Here is a 17,136-nt window from a genome sequence, read left to right as displayed (position 1 = left end):
TGGCATTCTTGCCTCGCAGTCCCTGTATTACAGGGAATTACAGATATTGCTGTCAGTCCACCAGGCCACTGTAGCCCTGTCATCATTGCTAACGAAACAACACTATGTGTACAGTCAGTGAATACATCTTCATGTCTCCTTGCCCTGATTCAGGCTGGCACTGCCTTCCCTGGGAACACATTAGTGTCAGTCCATGCTGTGGCCAGACCGCATCACTCTGTTTTAGCAGAGTCAGACATCCTTGCCTGGACAGTACTTTAGGGACACCTTTGAACTCAGCAATGGTAGACATCCTACAGGCATTTTTCAAGTAATTTTACCTGCATGGATATTCTGCATGGCTGCATAGACAGTGTCACAGGCAAAACATATAGTAGTGATACAGGTTAAATATGTAGTAGTGACACACAGAAGTGTCACAGGTGAAACATATAGTAAGATTACATGTGAAACACACCCCAAAACCTTTGCAACCAGTGGAATGGGATCCAGCAGGGCGAAGCATGTCAAGCATGCTACTTTCTACAGAATGTCTACTGGCAAAGGACTAGCAAATGAAGCTTTCATTGAGGGAATGTATGGCAAGTACACAAACTATTCAGATTAAGTTTAAATACAGTATATTAAATGGCTTTATAAGGCCAAATAAATATATTTGTTTTACAAGTATAATACATTTGAGACACAATTCAGAGGACTGAACAACTCTTAGATAAAATTCTGTACATGGTACTGAAGTTTCACAATAATCTGAATTAAAGAAAGCAGAATGACTGCTGAGAGGCCAAAGATTCAGATGCAGAGCTTAGCCTCAGCACAAGGTTGAATTTAAAGATGTAAACAGATTAATTGCCAATGTGAAATAGAACCATATATAACAGTTGGGTATGATAATTTAAGATGTACTTTTGGATAATAAGTGTGTTTTCAGAAGAACAGAACAGCAGTGAATGTCTTTCCACTCTGGTGCACCACAATGCTATTATCATTTCCTGCAGTTTTTTAATGAAGTTCAACTGCATTATCTACAGTAACTATTTCTGTGTGTTTGATTAAATTTACAAATAGACTATAGGAAAATAAAATTACAGGAAATAATGGGGAACACAGCAAAAATGAAGGTATGATGGACTTCCTAGGATGACTAAGGATACCCTAAGTGGGTAAAATAAAAATAAAGTGAAAATGAGGAATTGGTAAGACTCTTCTTCAGAGGCACTTGCTTAACAATTTATTTGCTACAAGGCTACTGAGAAAAAAGTACAAATAGTGGGTCTGCCATATCATAGTGGTTTTACCTCTGTATTCTGTTTAGTTGTAATGCTTGCAATCATACTTATTGTTGAAATAACTACATTAAGTGTGCTATTTCATACACGAGCTTCTGGTAGTAATGTGGCTAACTGACAGCATGAGTACAGACATGACTACTGTACCATAGTAATCATGAAGGTGAGCTAATAACTAGTAAAACATTGCTCAGTTCCCAATGCCTTCATGAGACTGTTTATTGCTTTTGTGGGTTTTAATTAGGGCACCCAAGTAGGAAGCTCTGAAACTTCTCCAAAATGTGAATAAGATGTAGCTCTGTAAAGAACTGAAAACCTGTTATCTAATTAAAGGAAAGAAAGGTTAGCTGCAGAGATTGTCAGAAGCAGATCAGATCAGACATTTGTGTTTTAATTCTGAAAAGGAGAGTAAGAAGATTGTTTGCTTGTTTATGCTTTATGTTTTTCTTGCATATTTTTTTCTTATATCTAATGGCCAAAGCAATACACAACTGGAAAGAAAAAAAAAAAAAAAAGAAAAAACAACAGCTCAGACAACACGTTTTGTTTCAAGAAGGAAAAAGGATTTGAGACTTTGGACTGATGGTTTTCAGAATGAATCTGTCTACAATTGATTTTATTTTGTTTTATTTTTTAAAAGGATGAAAATCTAGAGATCCTGTCTTTACTCTGCTTAATTCAGGCTCCATTCTTGCAGTGATAGATTTTCATCTGGAAATATTATTGCCTTTGGTCTAGACTTGAATTGTCATGCTCCCAGCTATTGGGAGAAAGGAAGTTCCCTTTTGCACTGAGACACAGCAAAAACATCCTGAAAAAGCTCCAATGTAATTGCCAAATTCTGCCCTTAATTACCCTTCTGTACTTGCACTGATTTCCAGAGGGACTGGAAAGCCTGTGTTCCGCATGCTGAAATGTTCATGTATATTTTTATTTTTTTTTGTTCAATTAAATGGAATGTATACCCACGGATTTTTCACAAATTAAAACGTTTTCAGTCACTTCAGGCTACATCACCATTAGCAAATAGTGCAGTGTGATATGAACAGAGCAGGAGGCTGGAGCAGCTGGAGCTGAGGCCCTGAACACATTTGGGGGGTTACTGCAGAGTGGTGTTGGTGTTGCCCCTCTGTGTGACATTACTACAGTCTGTGGGGCAGAAGGCATCTGAAGGGAAGCTGAAGAGACTGCCAGTGCCAGCAGGAGAGATGGTGGCTGGAAAGAGAGGGATAGTGAAAGAAAAAAGAGTGATAGAGGGAAACCTTTTGGAAGAGTTTGTCAACACAGAGGTGGCAACAGAACAGAAAAAAGGGAAAAGATATGGATGAGGGGATGCCTCTGGAAGAAACAAGAACTGTTCTCATGGAGTTGAGAGCTGGCAGCAAATGTGAAGGTGCAAATGCCTTTACACAGTAAAGGGAGGATTCAGGGTTATCACAAGGTAGTTCAATTTGATTAAAGAGCACTGGAATGGTGTATGTATATTCCACACATGCCAGAAAATTTCATGGCACTGCATTCACTCATTGGTTTGGAGCCCCTGATTCCCCCAAGGGCTTGGTGTTCATTAGGTGGGCTTCTGGAGCAGGTCTTCATCCATGAGAACCTAAGATTATGTATACTGGCAGCACACTGCCACATAACCAGCATGTGGCAAGTGGGGACAGCTGGGAGAACTCATTGCACTACTGCTCTGAGGTAAGACACAAATGTAGACACACTTTAAAAACTTGACTGAGGTTTGTTCAGATTTTATTATAGAATTTCTATGGGAGCTTGATCTGGAAGCAAATGCTCCCCTTTATTAAGAGACAAATGACAAATACAGCACTTATTATCTTGTATATGTGGTACCCTTTGTTGCTATCAGTGCTTTCTCACCTACTCTAGCAATGTATAGGGTATTTATTTTAAGTGTCCATAATGCTTTTGGAAGGTGTTTGGTTGGCAATGCTAGAGATTGGGTTTTTCTGCCTTCCATGAAGGTTTGCAAAATGCACACATTATTGAAGAGTTCCTAAACAGCCAAGGAATTAGAAAAGGAATTATTCACTTTGCTGCTCCATCATGTTTTGACATCTATATCAATACTTCACAAGAAAAAGTATTGTTTATTTCAGGGATCTTACTATATATATATTTATATTTGGGAGATAAAAACATATATTATCTGTATTTTATATAAACTACTGAAAAACCTTTAGATTAAAAACACTTTCTGTCCCATACAACTGGCTGCTTCTGATGATCTAGGTGGGACAGCTTCTAGATACCAACCTCTTTGCCATCTGGTTTCTCAGAAAAACAAAAACTCAGCATTTGCTTTGAAAGCAGCTCTACCATATGGTAGCATAGTACCTATCTAAACTCTCAAGGCTGAAAGTCTTCATGAATGTTCTCAAAACTGCTTTGCAGAAATCTACATTGGATTAGCATCCATACTGCCCATCTAAATGTGAGCCACGGGCTTCTTTTGCAACATTCTGATCCTCTTCTTCTCTAACAGATACTTTCTTTATATTCATTTGCCAAACATACATAAGATTATATGTTCTCATGAATATATTTGATGTTTAAGATGCTGAACAATATGCATGTTCAGTGACTAATGCAGCACGATGCCTTTGTAAACAGTGTTTCGAATTGGCCTGCAGTCAAAGCACCTGAAATACTTCTAACACCTTGGCTTGACAGGAAGATGTAATTGTATTAGCTTCTCAGTTTTTGCAAATATGCTTTTATTTAGGTCCAAATAACGATCAAATTCCAAGCAGCTAAGTCCCCAGCTGAGACCTTCTGTATTATCCTGAGGATTAATTTTAGACAAAATGTCAGCTACTAATCAACACTAAGGATCAAATTAATTGTAGTTTTCCAGACTGCTAAATTAATATGGTGTTAGCCTTGATGAATTGCGATGAAAATGCATTTTTATAGGGTACTGTAAATTGCCTGTAATGCCTCTGTAACAAAAGTTCACTTCTCTTTCTGTAAAAGCGTAATCAAAGCCAAACCTCAGGGAAAAAAAAATAAAGCTTGCAAGTGTGAAGTGAAGAGACAAAGTACAGCAAATGTCACTGACGACTGGTGGCTTTAAAGAAGGAATTTTTAAACATCTTGTGAGCAAGAGTGTTTACCTTTGATGCCTCTTGCTGGGCTTCTAACCTGCTTGCACAGGACCTAGGACAAGGCAGCTCTTAGAAGTGCAGAACAACCTCTGCTCCTGGTGGGATGAAAGAATCAAGAGCAGCACCCATATACTGCTAGAATTAGCCTGCCTGCAAGGTAATGCTGGAAAATGTGCTGGTATGAGAATAATTAAATGGGCAACTCTGATTTAGACAAAACAGCATTTTTCCTAACACAAATCTATTCCAGATTGCAATTTAAGCTTTCAATAGCTTTCACCTTCTTTGAATTCTCCGTGGACCATCATAACATCAGAATCAATGACTGATAGGAGCATTTTTTATGCTGCATTAACATTAGCAGACAGATTCAAAGACCTCAGCACCAGAACTATGTGGCACCATCAGATGCAAGAAATATCTGTGTGTCTGACAGCAAAGAACTTAGGAATTGTAGCACTGGTACAAAACTGTTTCAGTCACACCTCAGCCCTGTAATACATGAGCAGTTTGGAGCTTTATTGTTGTGCACAGTGAGCTTTCCTTTTACCCTTACCTTTAAAACACTGGAAAAGTGAGGGAATTCCTTTTGTCCAAAATAATATTTTAATGGCATTCCCCTCAGGATGTCTGAGTGGCTCTGACAGGGAGCCAAGGTTTGCCGGCTGCTTTCCCCCTGAGAGCATGGATGACATGCCAGGGGTAGGCAGAGGAAGGGAGCGCAGGGCATGGGCACCTCACCTGGGGAAGGGTCCCTTCAAGGAGTCTGGGTGCAGCAAAGAAGGCTGATGTGAGCCCAGTGTAACAAGACCTCCAGCCCCGCCAACACAACAGTCACTTTCCATTTGGCACGGATTTCTCATCCCTCAGAGTGGGTCCCTCGAGGACACTCAGCACTGGCTGTACCAGAAACATTGCTGATTTCTCTATACTTAAATAGTATTTTGGACAAAAGCTTTAACCTTGTGCTCTATTAATTGTAGCAGTGTATAGAAAGCATTTCTATTCTGACAAAAGATCACACATTTTCTGTAGGCATCACTGCTTTTCTTACCTATACATTAAGTTAATAATCATAAACAGCAATATGTATCACCCAAAGCTAAAGGTAAACTATTATTAAAATGGAAAACTGAGTGAGTCCTCACTAAAGTGAGGATATTTTTGGCTAAGGGCTGGATCTTTATTGTATTTCATACTGACGGAAGCCATCAGCACAGGCAACTGGAGTTGTGCCAAAATATCTGTTGTTTTTATTTCCCTCCTCTTCCTTTCCCCCATCTCACCGTGAACATGTGCAGTTGCATTAGCAAGCCATGGGTGACTTTTGGGAGTGAAGACAGCCAAGCTCCAGGCACTTGGTATGCTTGAATTAACTTGGCCTAATAAACTGTCTGAATGTACCTGTTTTTTAATTGCCTAGCCAGCTAGAAACACCTCTCTTTGATCAAACAGATCTGTTTTGTCAGCTATGATTTCTTTTTTCTCACCTTCTCACCTATCAATCTGTCACCAGCTGCTAACTGTCATTTGTGAAATGCTGATGAAACAAGTCGTAGTTGTGGTTTGGGGGCACAGTTTGGTAGCATCCATGCTGGAAAATCAGCAAGCAGGTGCACTGGCCAAGAACAGAGGCAGCACCTGATGCACTTTCATGTGGTGTACAAGGAGGACACAACTCAACATGCATGGTTATGAGGAGACTCTGCAGGGGGCCTTTTGTGGTTCAGAACCTAAGAACAACTGTAATAGTTGGGATCAAATGCGCCCTGAAACCAGAATCCTTCTCCAAATCTGGCCAGTAAAAGATGCAGAGGAAAACTAAACATATGGGAGAGATTTGCCCAGGAATTCTTCCTCAGTATGCCATGACTTGCAGCTTGGTAAATTCCTGAAGCCAGAGAGAGAAGATGCTTTTGTATTTAGAAGCTCTTGACAAAGAATTTCTCTTTGTCAATTTTTCTTCTATTTGTTTGTCCAGCTGTTTTGATAGCCATGTAACTTAGCATCCTCAGTGTCCCACATCTCTGAAATTGAGACAGGAAAGGTATCTAAGGAATCTACACAGGTCCTATCTCTTTAGGGGAGAGCAGATGGCTTTTTCGCCTTCTTCCAGAGGGAGTTCAATCCAAAGAACTCAAGGCTTTGCCTGATGTAAAAATGATTCTCAGTGTAATGAACTGCAAAAAATACTATGTGAGCTTTTTCTCTGAGCATATGTAACAATGAAAACAGGTTGATGTCAAAGTTACTGCAGTATCATTCAGACTTCACATCAGTACTCTCTACTGACACCTAGTTCTAGACTTGCTAACCTTTCTGGACCTGACTTCAAAACTATAACGAAAATAACTTTTTGCTCTGAGATATATGTTTGCCTGCTTCTCATTTTGCATATGCCTGCCTTCACAACTAAAAAGTGACTAGAATTCCTTACTATAAAGTGACACCTCAGTGGCAGTTATCATCCATTTTGAGGCAAATGTAGCCCTCCACTCTTAGACTATGGATATGTTCTGGTAAATGGCCCGACATGGTCCTGTAACCCAAAAGGGACCTCTTATTATCCTTAACAAATGCTTATTCAGTGTGATGGGCATAAAGTTCCTTTATTTGTTGTACTACTGCAGATGAGGATATATATAGCTACGTAGGATATATACATATATCATATATTAAGACAGATATATATGAGGGTATATATAGCTATTGTAGTGTAGTTAAGGCAACATCTGGTTGTCTTAAGAACCATGGAAAACTATTTTGGGCTTGCTATGGGGAAGTTTGCATCTAGGCATTCACACCACCTACAGCCTCCAGCACTGAGCATACACGTGTTCTGGGAGCTAAGAAGGTTGAAGAAGATTTAGTGCTCCCCATAACAGTTCCTGGCACAGCTCATCTGGTCTGGTTTTCATTTCGGTAGTCTGCATTTTTTAATGAAACCTTTGGGAAAAGACCAAAGTGAAAGAATACATTGTTTCACCTGTAACTAAATAGAGAATGAAAATTTGCATTCTAGTGCAGCACAACTACTAACTTTTGCTTGGAAAACAGCCGAATGTATAGGATGTTTTATGAATACACAGAAACATTTCTTCAGGTGCTGACTCACATCTGAGGCAATAATAGCTATTTGCACCAACTGCAGAGCTGTCTGTGGTTTCATTTCCCTAATACTTTTTCAATAACAACTTCCAGCACAATCTAACCAGATAGATAATAATACAATTTTATTTACTTGTGGTATCAACTACCTTTCAATTTTTATAAATTATTTTTCTTTATTGTTTAGCTTTTTACCATGAGTGCTGTTAATCTGCCTCCAGATCTTCATTTAGCTTCAGCACTAGTCCACCCTCTCCTACAAATGCAATGCTGGAATGCATTTGAGAAATTAACACATCCCACAGAAAAATGAAAACCTATGAAAAAAAAAAAAAAACTTATGAAAAACTATTTTCATGACTTACGAAAAAAGGTTTATTTATCTTTTTTTTTTTTTTTTTTTTTTTTTTTTTAACCACAGTAGTATCTTTAGGTTAGCATTCACAACTTACTGGTGAACAGGCTCACAGCTGTTGCAAACAGGACTGCAATCATTTCATGGCAGTGTGTTACAGGAATGGATTTGGGGATAGGTTATGGCTAGAATAAGTTATTTAAATGGGTCAAGCAATCAAAAGCAGCAGATGAAACCAGGACAGCAAGCTGAAATCATTTGTTAATGATAAATTAGTGGCAGAGGCAATACAATAGTCAAAGCCTTCTGGGCCTCACTTTTATCCTTGTTTCTTGATCACATTGCTCCATCCTGCACATGTAAATTTTGGCCCTAGACATGCTGTATTTCTTTCCAGTGAACAAATAATGTTTGGTTCACTTCCAGCAACAAACTTTCTTATACTTAATCAACCAGTTTATTAGAGCATGAAGGAAAATTGGTCATGACTTCAGTTCCTGTACTGCCTGAATTAACAAGCTGACTGTTGCCAACACTATACTTGGAAGTGCTAATGGTAATTAAAATCTATTTTCAAATACATCTCACAGTTTTAAGGTAGAGAAGTATTTGCTACTCGTGTGAATCTCCAGACTGTGTATATATATATATATATATACATAAAGCGCTACTTTCTTCAGGAAGTTGTTAGCTGCGGGAAAGAGATCTTAATTAATGAATTATTAATGCTGTGTGATATGTTATTTGTTCTCCTTTATTGAGTTTATAGCTATTCATATTCTCCAAAATCTTTGGGTAAGAGAAGCTTGAAACTAGAATTTACAAGCATTGCTAATTTGGGTTAACTTTTTTGCTGTTGTTGTTTTGTTGTTGTTTTATTGTTGTTATAACAGCAAAATATGGAAAAATAGTGCTAATATTGAAGCTGACAGACTATCAGTAGCTTTACTATCATTTGGCAAAAGTCCATGTAGCTCAATTTTCCTTCAATTGCATTTGGGTAAGATATCTTAAAGTACTCTAACCCCAAGCTCAAGTGGCACCATGTACCAAAAGGTAATGTTCTTAATTATTCAGCATATTCACACTACAGAGTGAAGAAAATAAAAGAAAGATAATCATACTTTGTTTTCCACTTCATTTTCTAAGCCTGCTTCCTGGCTAATTCAATCTATTGGATCAGTGGGAGGGACAAGGGATAGATTAAAAAAATGTTGACTGTCAGATCAACAGGGGATTTGAATTAATGTTCTTTTGCACAGACTGGAAGCATATGGGCTGCAGGGTGCAGCTCTCCTTGGAAAATTACTGCCAAAACAGTAACATCTCTATTAACACAGCTGCTGGCTTGTGAAGTAAAAATCAGTTTTTACTTGGTTAACTTTCAAAAAACACTTTCAAAGCAACTGCCCACTAATACTCTGTCTCTTGCTACACCAACAATATTGCCTATTAATACCCTATTACAAGTCATGCCTGTACAACTCCACAAGTGCTACTGTAGGATGTAGTATCCTACAGACCCCACTATGATACTGTGAAGGAATCAATGTTTTCTTCATTCAGACTGACAGTTGTTACCAAGATCTCATTTCCTCCTGTAAAAAAGGAAAGCATACTTTGATAGAACACCTTTCATATAAATGCTGTTGGTTCCTCAGTACAGGTTTACTGCTCAAATTGACTGCATTTCAGCTGATTTCCAAGGCAAAAGTTCTGTCTTCTTACATAATCAGATACAGACATTTCCTTTAGGTATTTGTTCCACAGATGTTCTAGTTTGCTTCCCTGCTGTTTTCCACAGGAAGTAGCAATGATCTCTTATCTGTCATTTCTTTACTTGCAAGCTATGAAGTGTTTTATTTGAAATGAATGTTAAAGATTCAAAGTTAAGCTCCAAGAATAAGAAAATGCTAAAGTTAAAGCTTTATCTAAGCATTAAGTAGGATTGTCTCCAATAAGCAAGCTCGTGTTCCTGTAGAAGCCTGTACCTCACTCAGCATATGCCAGAAAGGAGTCTTTTCACTAGGGCTATGTAGAGGGAATCAAAGATTTAGGGCTTTCTGTTATTGCCTGTGTTACCATTTCCTATATTATCATCTTATATAAATTTCTTAATCTTTCTGTGCTTCATGCCTCTTGCTGTAAAATAATGTCACACAGTCTTTCCCACTTAGATGGGAAATTGTGGGTACATCCATAACTTCTGAGCAGTTTAACAGTCTGGTGATGGAAGCTACAAGTTTAGAGACTTGTTATTGCCAAGAGGTTAGTAGGAGTCTGCATGGACTGAAGAGATGGTCATGAGGACTTCTGCTGAAACAAGGTGCTATTGACTGTTAAAAAAGGACAGATATACAAATTCTTTGTATATACTGGACAGTGTCCAATGAAAAAGAGGTTTAAAAGGTATCAATAAATGCATATTTCAGTTTTTATGTTAATGGATAATTTAAGTTCCCTTCAGAAAAGTAATGTAAAATTAAACAAAAAAAAATTGCAATGACACTAGTTCATCAAATTTTCACCTTTGTGAAACTTACATACACTGAATGTAGCTCTCTGACCTTGTTTATCATGTACAATAACTGAAGCAAGACTCCTACACAAGTAATGTGACCAATACATATCGTTATAATTAATAATACATTTGTATTATTAATTATATACATATATTAATTATATACATATATTAATAATACATTTGTATTATTAATACAAATTAAAAAATACAATTACAATACAATACAAATTAAAAATACAAATACAAAATAAAAAATACAAATACAATTATAAATACATTTGTACTAACAATAATAATGTTGTTATAATACATATTGTTAGAATGAAGAATATCAGGATACTGGTGAATTGGTTAAAACTCAAGATTCGTATTGCATACGCTTTTACCTTCCATCAACATTTATGTGATTCAAGTTTTACAGTCACCAGAGATTTTGTGTACAGAATATAAAAACCCTTTAAGAACTCTGTATTACTGAGAGCAACTCTGAAACATCATGTTATTTAAAGGTGTCTTGACTGGGACTTCTCACTGTGCCTATGGAAGTACAGGTCAGTGTTTAGATCTGTGCATATGGATAAGCCACTGAGCAAGAAAGGGGCATCAGTGTTTGGGTTTCAGTGTGAGCAACGGGTTTGTCCTCAGTTCAGGACATTGTTCTATCCCATAATGCTGCTAACACGGGGATGTACACTCTTAGGCTGTCCTAGGGAATGGTATGAAGAACATAGTTTCGAGTTCCGTGTGTTCACTGTTCATTTTAGCAGCACTTATAAAATAATTGCATCATTCTTCTCATCTGAAAAAACAACCAACCAGACAAAAAAACAGGAACAATTTTCTCATGACTTACTGCCCTCAGCATTTGCTTCTCTATAAAACCTTAGGAAAAATGTTGGAATTTCCTCTTGCTGTTAAATATAAAAGCTTCAAGGTTTCTTTGAGAAAGACAACAGATGGGCTCAGTTTAGAGCACATAATTACTGCCTTTACTGTTACAGGAATCAATACAATGCTAGTAACACTGACAGGGCAGTTACATAGTAGGACTAGTACATGGTTATTGTGTCAGATATACTAATTTAGCAGCTTATCCTAAAACTTAATGAACCATTTGCTATTATATTTTTGTTTACCTTGTTGTTTTAGTAATTCCATTCATAAATTTTGCAGAAAATCAAAGTTAAATTCTGAAGTTTTGACTAAAGGCACCCCTGAATCCACCATTAGCCTTTGACTACAGGCTACGATGTAAAAGACAAAGCAAAAACAGTATTTGCCTTGATATTTCTTGTCTTCTTTTCTCTTTCTCGTTCACATCCTGCCCTTTGAACTTCAGGGCTATTTTTGATGCAATATATACAATTTGTGCAAATGAGACACATCAGATCTATTGGGCACTTCTACCATTAAAAAAAAAAAAAAAGCACGACAATTTTGCAACATATGGATGGGAATGAAAGCTAGTATTAGCATAAAAGGTAAATGGACATACAATCATTAAGCAAAAAAAAATAAAAATAAAAATGAACACTAGCAATGATTTTGGTAATTTTTGAGGACATTATAATTAATCACCTTGACTTGTTCATGAATTATAACTTGCTCTGCACTTGGCTACAATTAGTTTGATTTAGTGCTTTTTGTCAGTGAATGAAGTTATTCAATTCTTCTTATCTATCAATAGAGACTTGCACGATACAAACTCAAATATCAGATGCTCATCTCTTTCAGTTCATTTCTCCCATCTAGCTTTTTATGAGCCACTGGGTTATTTCTAAATTCCAAACACATTTGGGTGACTAGTTTATTTACAAAACGATTGTAAAAAGAGGGATATGTATTGGATTATTAAACTGATGACTGTAAATCTAAGTTTCTATAAAAGTCTTTTTTAAATCTTATTTATGCATGACTTTCTCTAATTATCACTGAGAGGCTGTTATTGACCTGCTACTACCTGCTACTGAAAGGTCCCCTTAGTCTCTTGTCAGAGATCTTTTCTGAAGGCCTCAGAATGGTTTGACTATTAATGAATCAAGAATGTACTTGTCATAAGGAAATTAGTTCTTACCTTACATGAACAGTTAATGTCATGAACACAGCAACTCAAAATGCCATTTTTTGCTGCAAGGATTTTGAAGCTGGGATTGCCTTTTGGTTTTCATTTGCTTTCCTTGCTGACAGGAGGGTAAAATATGGAAGGGAAAGGTGTTTAAACAAAGCAAAAATAGGTCTGTTAAAGGTATATGAACCATTGCTTTGGGGGAAGAAAACTATTTTAAACAGGAAAATACATAACAGGTAATAGAAGATCAGCTGTAAGGGAAAATGAGCTATCACATGCACCTTGGGGGCGGGGGAAGTGAGGGAGGGAGAATAGAGAGCAGGGTCTCTTCAGTCTTCTGGTGAAACCTTAATTGGGCATGTTAAACTTGAATTTACAAAATAAAGCTACGCAGGATGCTTTCTGTTCACATAGTCATAGCACACATAAAATGCGTTGGTGATTAGTATAAAACTGAATTGTATGTGAACGCAGCTTGTGCCACCAGTCTTTTTACTGATAAAACTCTTTGTGGATGATGTAGACAAGCTGGTGCTAGAAGTCTTTTTTCCTTCACCCTAGGCAAAACCAGGGGAAGAAAATCCAGTGCCACATCTGTAAGATCTGCCCAAAAAATCATGACAGTTTGTCAAAATAATGTGCATTTGCCTCATCAGACTTCTGGATTTAAAGAAGAGAGGCTGGCACGATCTTCATGATGTGAAGGTGAGTGTGCATGAGATTGGCAAGGAAAATCAAGTCCTTTTGCAGCTTGGGAGCAGAACCACCCCTGCACCAGTGCAAGTGGGGAAATCATCCTTACTCCTAGCATAATATCAGAATGGCTGAACCAGGCCAGAGCAGTGCAAGAATATTTCAAATCTGGTAGCATGCCCTTTGGCACTGGGAGCTCAGGGGTTTCCTCAGCTTTCATGTAACTAACTCAGTTCACACAACCCCCTGCAATCCAGCCCCGAGAGGTAGCCAGGACAGAAAAACCTGTCAGTAAGCAAGTCAGGGAGCCACTGCAGTCCTGGGGAAACAGCCCAGGAGACAAGGTTCAAAGGCAGGAGTCAGGCAGGAACCTGAAATGCAAACTTGCTTTACCACATTCTTCCCTACTGATAGCACTAAGAATTGCACTGACTGGCTGGGATTATTTTGCCTTGCCTCTGCTCTGCATGACTCACTACTCATTTCTTTCCTGTAGGGTTAGGTAGGACATAACGAAAAGCTGAGCCAAATATGAAAATTCTTAAATTTGGCATATGCCTATGTAAACTTAAGATTTTATTTAAAAAACACATGGCGAGTTTCTTACTCTGTCAAAAGCTACAGACCTCTCATAGGACATTCTTGAGGCAAGTATTGGTTCCAAAACGGCTCTGAACTCCTCTCACTACCAGTCACATCTTCTCCCACCTCATCTGGGAATAAATACCTCATTTTGACAGGTTGCGGTGCTTGTTATTTTAAAGCTTTCCTTTTCTTCTGGCAACTGCTCTACTTCCTCATCTCTTTTCCTTTCCTTTTTCATTAATTTTTAATAACAGAGATATTGAACTGCTGAGAAACTGTATTTTCAATTTCTCTTTGGTATAAACTCTAGTGCTTTTGGGACACAGGTGCCATTCTAGCTGTACTTTGACTCTGCATTTGCTTCTGTTAGCATCCACCATAACTGCCAATAAACTGCAGTTTCAACCAGTGGCATTTTTTTTTAGATCGTGGCAGCAAGAACACACATATTTTTGCTTTGTATGTTTCTGTCATCCAAGACAGGTATTTAGAGAGCTCTTTCTGAATGGCAAGAGAAGGGATTAAGTCTGTTCAAAAATTCAAACACTGAAGGGGGGGGGGGGGGAAGGGAAGCAGAGTGAAGAGAGAGTAGGCAACTTTGAATTCTAAAATAAATTCAGAATTTCAAAGAGATAATGAATTATACAAAACAACCACTTTTTTCTTACTTCACTGAAGAAAGACTGGGTACAGGCCACAAAAAATACATTGCTAAAATGTTACTGTGGAAAGAAAACCAAAAACTCCAGTGTACATGTACATATTAAGTGATTTCTTTATTCAAATAGATTCACCCTTGCAAAAGAAAACCAAGAACCCCCCACCCACTTACTGGAATGCACAAGACTGCTAAACTATAAACATCCTTTTATCATCTTCTGTCTTCCGCTAGCCAAAGGCCACAGGCATCTACAAGGACAGAGAAAAACTCCATGGGAAGGTATAAGCCAGGAGCTGAGAGTGCCCCAGTACATGGCATTCCCTCACCGACCAGGGCACAGCTCCACTGTGTCTGCACACAGCAGGTGGAGAAGGTGCAGGCAACGGAGTCCATCCACAGCCCCAGACGTGGCAGACTGCGATATACCAGGTCCAGGGTCCTTCCAGCGAGTCCAGTCCGGAGCAGCAGCACGAGACATGGCTAGAGACAAGGCCACAGTGCAGTTTCAAGGTCCATTCAGCATGAGCACCCTTGCAGACACCACCTGGGACAAGACAGTTGTGGCTCTGGGCCACATTGGTGCCCTCAGGGCCTTGACAAAGTATTGCTTACAAACAACACACACATTAGTACAATGTATGTGTATTTGTTTAACAAAGTGCTGGTGGTCTGAAAAGCCTTGTTAAAGGTGGCAATGCTGTTTCTGTATTCTGGCCTATTTACTACCGCTGTTTGAGTTTTTTGGTAACTTGTGTTTCTTCCTGATAATGTGAAATAATTTGAACAAGTATGAAGCTATTGATAAAGAGGAAAAGCAAGCCAGCCAACCATATAAGTAAAAAAGTGTTATAACCTCTAAACTCTAGAAAGTATGCAGGAGCAAGCCACAGGCCTTGTCCAACAAACCACAGAAAGAGCAACAGCACACCACGATGCCAGGACATCTTAATATTAGGCATTATGATGGGCAAGAGGCAGAGATACCAGACAAAATACTGGGATGTGCATACTTTGTTAAAACTGACAAAAATGGCAGTGTGTAGGAAACAACAGAAGGCAAGGTCTCTGTAAAAAGCTACGGACACCACCACAAGCAGGAGCAGCTGGGGCAGGAAAGCTGCAAGCCCCAAGGCAAAACTCCACTTGCTCTCTGCAGTTAAGTACAACATGTAGAAATAGGGAGAGAAATTGTGGCGGATATCCCTCCTGGTCAGGTGGTAGAGGTAGGCATGCTCCAAAAACTCCCAGCCATACAGGTGATAAAAGGCCATGGTCAAGGCGGCCAGCACAGCTCCAGCGACCGTTCCAAAGAGCAGCAGGTCACGGTTCAGCATCTTTACCACCAGCTGCCGGAGGCACCCCATGGTCATAAATTGTGCTAGTTTGTCACTCCCTGCACCCGCTGCCACCCTTTCCCCACCGCACCGCTTGCCCAGCAGGTGCAGCGCGATGGGCAGCGCGTATGTCAGCGGGTATATCTTCAGGTGCACGGCCAGCCCGTAGCACACTGCAGCCTTCCCCACGCTGCCCTCCTGTAGCAGCTGCAGGGTGGCCAGCACCAGCAGCGCCACCAGGGCCTCTGCGTTGCCGCGGCTGGACACGGCCATGGGCAGCGGGTTGAAGAGCCAGGCAGCAGCGCAGCACCCGCAGGCCTGCCCGGCGGGCACCCCCCGGCCCCGCAGCGCCCGGTAGGCCACGCCGGCGGCCGCCAGGTCCCCGGCCACGAAGAGCAGCTTCCCGAAGGCCTCGGCGAGGTACACGTTGGGCGTCAGCAGCCAGGCCAGCAGCGGCGTGTAGCGGTAGGTGGCCCGCCCGTAGGGCGACCGCCCCTGGGTCACCAGCCGCGCCGCGTCCGTGAACACCCGGTAGTCGACGTCGGTGTAGCGCAGCCGCATGGCGCCGTCCTGGTACAGGCCGTACAGCACCAGGCCCAGCCGCCACAGCAGCGCCGCCGACAGCGCCGCCCCCAGCCCCGGCCCCCGCCGCCCCTCCGCCATGGCGGCGCTCGGGGGCCGCGCTGCTCCCGCCGGTGCGCGGCGGCAGGGGGCGGCGCCGACCGTTGCCTGGCGGCCGTTGGGTAGCCGCGCGTGCGTGGTGTGGAGCTGAAGCCGTCTCCCTGGCCGGGGCGGGGCGAGCCCGCTCTGCTCGGGGCGGGGCTGCGGCAGCCGCTGAGGGCTGGGAGGGGGCAGCCTGCCTGGAGCCCTGCGGCAGGGGGAAACGTACCCAGGGTTAGTTAGGAAAGAGGGCAAAGGGAAAATAAAGTCAGCTCTTTACTTTCTGCTAATGGCTGTGTTGTGTACAGGGTCTCTCTAAAGCACTTAGGTGTGCTTCTTCGCACACCTTCCTCGTTTATATCAGAAACAATACCACACGAGTCAGAACCTAGAAAGATGTATTTATAAGAAAGAAATTCCTCTGTGTTTTGAACTTTATTACATATTTTAAAAATCACTTTTCTGACTGGATCTTTGCCCTATATTTTCTCACATTTGAGTTGTGGCTGACTGGAAAATGTGTTTATTGCTTTTCATATATATATATATATATTTTTTTTTTTTTTTTCTGATTTTTTTTTTCTTTAAGAGACAGTTACTTCATTCACCCCAAAATGTGCATTTGTTCAGCAGTTAGTTAAGTGCCCTCTTTTTGCTGAATGGTTTCAGCTGCGAACACGTCCAGAGCTGCAGAACTGCTGGCTCACACCCCTCACAGAAACTAATCTTGT

At 40.3% G+C, this 17,136-nt stretch overlaps 1 protein-coding gene across 1 annotated transcript; it reads right to left on the bottom strand.

Annotated features, from left to right (window-relative positions):
- Positions 1 to 14,511: 14,511 nt before the first annotated feature.
- Positions 14,512 to 16,490, bottom strand: PIGM (phosphatidylinositol glycan anchor biosynthesis class M). The gene has a single exon (XM_082758441.1). The coding sequence runs from the start codon at positions 16,406 to 16,408 to the stop codon at positions 15,134 to 15,136; it is 1,275 nt and encodes a 424-aa protein (XP_082614567.1). The 5' UTR covers positions 16,409 to 16,490; the 3' UTR covers positions 14,512 to 15,133.
- Between the last annotated feature and the right edge of the window lie 646 nt (positions 16,491 to 17,136).

This window comes from Aythya marila (assembly GCF_965140915.1).
Source record: "Aythya marila genome assembly, chromosome: 3".
In the NCBI taxonomy this organism is placed as follows: domain Eukaryota; kingdom Metazoa; phylum Chordata; class Aves; order Anseriformes; family Anatidae; genus Aythya; species Aythya marila.
Note: the sequence above shows the minus strand (reverse complement) of the source record. Positions and strands in the feature narration are given on the sequence as shown.

Coding starts and splice junctions, on each gene's coding strand:
- PIGM (XM_082758441.1), bottom strand. CDS start 16,408: ATGGCGGAGGGGCGGCGGGGGCCGGGGCTGGGGGCGGCGCTGTCGGCG.